The 6,330-nt window shown below is 32.4% G+C and overlaps 1 protein-coding gene across 1 annotated transcript; it reads left to right on the top strand.

The window, feature by feature from the left end:
* Positions 1 to 384: 384 nt before the first annotated feature.
* On the top strand, positions 385 to 4,834 carry LOC105035560 (cypmaclein). Its single transcript, XM_010911154.4, has 3 exons — positions 385 to 543; positions 3,615 to 3,660; positions 4,415 to 4,834. Exons 1-3 carry the CDS (start codon positions 490 to 492, stop codon positions 4,594 to 4,596), a joined length of 282 nt encoding a protein of 93 aa, XP_010909456.1. The 5' UTR covers positions 385 to 489; the 3' UTR covers positions 4,597 to 4,834.
* The last annotated feature ends 1,496 nt before the right edge of the window (positions 4,835 to 6,330 follow it).

Raw genomic sequence — 6,330 nt, 5'->3', positions numbered from 1 at the left:
TTGAACCTTAATGGGTCAAGTGCTCTCTCTCGGCACCAAAAACTAATAAATAACTAATGACTACTTTTTTTTCAAGAAATTATGCAATAACTACTATTATCCAGAATCCGATTATCCCATTGGACATGGATGAAGAGCTTGCAACGTTGTGTCTCTATATAGTTCTATTTATAACAAATGTCACAGAGGCTCTCTATGTGGCGGACTCACACAAGGTAAAAGTTGGTAGGTACACATGAACTGATGGACACGTTGGAAGTGCGATAACATCGAGAAGGTGACCGATGGCCGGCTATTCTTAGCGTCACGGGTTGGTATACCGTATGCGGAGCACAAATAAAGACCACCACGCAATGACGCCCACGTAAAGTTTGTGGCTTTAGGAGTCCGTGTCTATAAGATCTGGGGCGCTTACCCAAAGCTCTCATCCCTGTTCTGCTCTTCTGCCTTTCTCTCTCTAGCTTCTTTTCATCTCTCCCTCCATTTCTCATGGCCAAGGCTAGGATCTTCTTAGCACTGTTTCTCCTGTTACTTCTGGTGGAGGTATGTCCCTGTGTTATGGCTTCGGTTTTGTGTCTCTGTGTAGTTGGTTTTTTTGTTTCTTTTGCTTGGGGGCTCATGGTTCTAAAGGAAATTGCATGTGAGATCGCCTTATGGATAGCAGCTATGGATCTTCTGAGACCTTCGACAAAGCCAGTACCCTGATCATATTTATTTGCTACAGTTGGAGCTTTCATATCCATTCTTTAACTTTTGTACTACTTTCATGTTCTCTATCCGTGGTTCCTAGGTATAAAAAGTCTACCTCGCAAGCTGCCGAATTTAGGCGGTTTCATGAGTTGCAAGATTCAAGTCATCTCTTTGTGCATTCTTTAATCCAGTTTCCTAGCTTCGAAATGAGCAAGCCGCTGGTGAGAAGCTCATGGACAGCCTCACAAGGGATTGATGAATTAATTACAAAACAACTGATTTTATATCTGGCTCGACTGAGCTTAAAACGTGATCTTGGTTTCTCCACCAGACTCCCGACTATCCTGCTCCATCCCTATGGCTGTCATTGTCAAGTATCCCTTTAGCTACCCTTTAGAAGGGCAAGTAGTATTTACTAAATATTAAATAATATTTACAAATGCATTAATGCCATAATTATATATGGTATATCTTTCCAATACATACACATATATTCATTCAATAAATGTGAAGATTAATTTTGGACATGGAATAAATATGAAAGAGACCTCTCCCTTTATTTACTCTAGGATTATGAGATAAAAACATGTCCAAAATTAGATAAAATTTTAAGTGATTTAAAACTCTAAAAAAAGATAAATATGAGATTTGCTTAAGACTTTTAAAATATGAAATTTTTTTTTGGAGCATTCGGTATGTGTACGTGTAAACTGTGCTTATTTATCATATCGTGTATGCATGATATATTTGTGATATATACATAAAAATAGCAAATAGTATTTAAGTATATGCTTTGGAAGGATAAATAGTATTTAATAAATATTAAATAGTATTTATAAATATATTTATATCATATTTATATGTGGTGCATATTTGGAACGTCCGCCACGTGTATACATTGGCAAATAATATTTAAGCATATGCTTCGTATAAAGGATAAATAGTATTTAAAATTTTAAATAATATTTAGAAATATATTCATACTATATTTATATATGGTATATTTTTGAAATATTTATACATGACATATGCATTCAATAAATGTGAAGGTAAATTTTTAATGTGAAGGTAAATATGAAAGAGATGTCTTCCCTTATTTATTCTAGGATGCTAAGAGAAAATATCTAAAATTAGGTAAAATTTTTGAGAATTTAAAATTCTAAAAAAATAGATATCAGATTTGATTAGGACTCTTAAAATATGAAAAACTTTTTAGGGCACTTGGTACATGCATACATAAACTTTGCTTATTTATCATGCTACGATAATAATAGGATTATAAGATATGTATGGAAGGAAAAATCTAGTCAATTTGTAACACTCTAGTGTAGGCATAATCTTGACCCATACAGATGGTTAGAGATGTGGATGGATTAGCTAATGTTAGACTCAATGATTGTGGGTCGATGCAAGTGGTTAGATTAGATATCAGTTTGATTGAGCCTGAAAATTTTAGTCAAAGCTTTATCCAATTAATTTGAATCCTATCAATTTATTGTTTCATTCCAGTTATTGCCAGATGAAATTGGGTTGATAATCATCTCAAACATAAATTTCAGTATATTTATACACAAATCACAATAAATATATATAGATTGAGCCCCTTAAATTTTCTTACGAAATATATATTCTATGTTTATCCAAAAATATACATTCTAGATTTTGTGCCGATCTTTGGATGATATCAGAATGAAAATATTAAAATATTACAATATTAAAATCCTTCTATCGTTCCAGTTTAATGATATTATTTATTTTTTGTATCAATAAAATATTAATCTATTCTTTTTTATTAAACTTAATACAAATACTTTTTAATAAAATAAATAGTTTATATATTCAAAAAAATATATTATTTTTAAATAATTATATAATTGCTAAAAAATAATATTTTAAAGATGATATATTTTTTAAAATAAAGAAAGTATGTTGCACATTGTGTAGATTTTATGCTAGTATGCAATAAAAACCAAGGGATGTATCAGTGTGAATAAGTGATTTGATAAATATAGCACAAATGAAGAAAAAAAAGATAGACCAAAATCACGTAGGGTAAAATAGTAAAGAATGGTATGATATCTCAATATTTTTCAGTCCTAGACTAATCGAGTAGATTGAAGGAAAAAAAAATTATGTAACAAATGCCGACTAATTTAGGATTAAAAAAAAAATTTATGTAATTAAATTTATTGCAAGCTCCACCATGGTAAGAAATTTCTCTGGTCTCTTAAAATGGAAAAAGCTTTGGGATCCAAACTTGGTGACAAAATACAAGCTTCAGACGTATTTGTTTTAAGGAGACTCGTGCTTTACACCAGCGACCCCTGGATTGCATTGAAATCCTGAACGGGCACCAATCCTTTTTTTTTTTCTGACACGTGGCAGTCTCGCAATGAAAAACTTTAGTTGGTATCATGTTTGGCCCTATAGCATTACTCCTTGAAAATATGTTGGTATATTCCGAGATTTCACACAAATAAAAAAATTATGAACATTAAATAAATATTTACTGATATACATAGTATTTGGGTGACTTTGTCATAATATTGTGCTGATATAACCATAGTGCACGGGCCTATATTAATGATGCTATAACAGTGCTGAGAGCTTTCGCATAGATTCATCATGTAGCCATTGGTATTAATGAAAAGAATTTTTAATTGACCATGACTAAAATTTATTGTTTAATATATAATAAAAATTTGACTTTGAAATCTTCTATTTATTATAATTTTGATATTATTACATTGTATTTCAAGAGTATTTGAAAAAATGCCCCCCTGTGCTAATCCAGTTCTTTACATTAATCCACCATTCATGTTTTTCCTTTTCAGTAATTAGTATTTGCTGTCACAATTCTCCAAATTTTGCTTCTCTAGTATAATTGCCGGTGTTTAATGTTTTGCCTATATTTTGTTCTCCAGTTGGACGTGTTCACTGGACCATGGGTAGTTGGAGTAGAGGGCATAGGTAAGGGCACATAACCATCTTTCTTTCGTCAGTTTTTTGAGGGAATATTAATTGGACGGCAAAGGTAAATCGGCTACGCATATCTCCCTCCAAGATAAAATTTCTACCTATTAGAACAAGTATCTACATTTGCTGAGATATGTGATCAAGTACAAGTAAGAGAGAGGGGGAGAAAAACAAATGAGACTTTTTTTATCCAGAAAAAATGTAGAAGGAAGGGGCAATTCAATAATGAACACTATTGTGGCAATTCGAAAATAAATAGGTTTTGGTTCTATTAAAATAAGAACAAATACTTGCAATTAATGATCCCTCGATCCAAAAATAAAACCACCAAGCTACCTTTTAATTGAGAAATAATTGGATAATCAGTGAGCAAAGCATATATTATAAATCTTCAGGCTTCTATTTTTACTTGGTTTCATTCAAATTATTTAGCACACGATGTAGGAATAAGACACCTTCCCTTTGGATCTGGAGATATCTTTTTTCTTAAAATGCAGAATTTGATAGAGTAACTAAAGATCAGGGAATGCTCCAGTAGGCATATCCCTTTCTAAATATTAGATTCCAATTTATGAAGCATCCAAAGTTCCTTTAGAAAAATCACATCGAGCTTCACAAGTATACAAAGTAGTAACAAATAACAACGCTTTAAATGTCAACTACATAAAATTATGTAGATGTCAAAAGATTTGTTGCTTTGTTAATGTTTATGGCACTAATTACATCATGTGGATTTCTTTTGTTGTAGATTGTCCTTCAAAGTGTGATTACCGCTGCAGCAAGGCATCACGGCATAAGATTTGCATAAGGGCCTGCAACACTTGCTGCCAAAGATGCAACTGTGTCCCACCAGGGACCTCTGGGAACAGAGACGTGTGTCCCTGCTATGCTAATATGAAAACTCATGGTGGTCGTCTTAAATGCCCCTAGAAGATAATAAATCTTGCAAGAGCTAGCCACGCACAGATCCATGAACATCACTGGTGGGGTTTGAAACTGTTTAATGTCTATGATATACAATATCAGTAGTTTTCGTAAAGAATAAGTATGTGCTCTACAAGCTGTCTCCAGAGTTGGGTACACTTCATACTCTCACTTTATAGCTGTGTTTAACAATATAATACTATTTCTACCAAAAAAAAACAATATAATACTATGGTTGAACTGATATTGGTGAATATATAATATGGCTTCATATTCAATAGAAAGGTGTGAAATAGAAAAAAGACTTGCAAAGAGGGACTAAAAATAGTAGTAGTTATGTCATGCCCCCGATCCGAGATTGTGAATCGAGGGTCGCGACAACCACCGCATACTCATGAAGAACTCTCTCCATAAGCATGCAAGGCATCTCATCACGATATCGATGCATCACAGCAGAATAAATTCAAATATTTATTATTCAACTCTAATTCAAATAATTAAATCAAATGTCTTACATCCAATAAAATTTTACTAAAAATAAAACAATAGATCTAAGTTCAATGAAGTTGACAATGCTAATCTCGCTTCTAAAAGCTCTGTCCCAATATTTCATCCCACGCTCGATATTAATTATCTGAATCTGAAAAATAGAAAGAAAGGTAATGAGCTAGACAGCCCTAACAAATATCTCAACTAGATATTTCAGATATTATATAATTTTCAAGAACAATATTGCAAATAAACATAAGAGTATATTTCATGCTGATTTAATACAAATCAAATATTTTCAAATATTCACATATAATATAATCATAAATTCGATTCGATTCAAAACACTCGTAACTCAACAGCCTTGACTATGACCAACGTTTAACCCCCATTGGCGGGGTCCACAGAATACCAGCGCACAACCCCCACTGGCAGGGTCCACAAATACCAGCGCACAACCCCCACTGGCAGGGTCCACAAACACCAGCGCACAATCCCCACTGGCAGGGTCCACTGAGTACCAACGTATAATCCCCATTGGCGGGGCCCACTGAAACATAGTTAGGCTGAGAGCATAAATCTGATCTGTATCAAAATATTTTGTATCATAATATATCATAATTTTTCACTGAACATGTGCATAAATCGACATACCATAATATTTCAAAAGCACCTTTCTTTCAAAACATAATTTCATAAATCATGCATAATTTCAGAGAATAATTATTTATTTTCAGAATAAATATGGAATATCTTGAGAAGATGATTCATTACTTATCTTTCACGGAGCACTGAATGAACAGGTTGACTAACTTCTAGGAGATTCTTCCATGCCTATTATCCAAAATTATATTTTTACATTAATTTTAATTCAAAATTAAATCTAAACAAATCCCAATTCAAAACCTTAAAATCGACTCTTTCCTAAACTCGATCAAAATCATCAGATAAAGCCTTCCACTACGCTAATCCTAGAGGAATAATTTTAGAGAGAGAGAAATCCATCAAGAGAGAAAAACAACCTAGAGAGAGAAAATTCTAGAGAGAGAAAGTAGAGAGAGAAAGTCCAATTCCAGAGAGAAAAAGTTAGGGTTCAGACTGAAAGAAGAGAGAGAAGAGAGAAACTCTCTCTCTCATCATTTTATTTTATTTTATTTTATTTTATTTATTTATTTATTTGTTCATATATATATATATAAATATATATATATATATATATTTATTATTATTATTATTATTATTATTATTTCT

The sequence above is a fragment of the Elaeis guineensis genome, chromosome 8 (genome assembly GCF_000442705.2).
Source record: "Elaeis guineensis isolate ETL-2024a chromosome 8, EG11, whole genome shotgun sequence".
Taxonomy (NCBI): Eukaryota; Viridiplantae; Streptophyta; class Magnoliopsida; order Arecales; family Arecaceae; genus Elaeis; species Elaeis guineensis.
The sequence above is the reverse complement of the archived record's forward strand: the minus strand, read 5'-3'. Positions and strand labels throughout refer to the sequence as shown.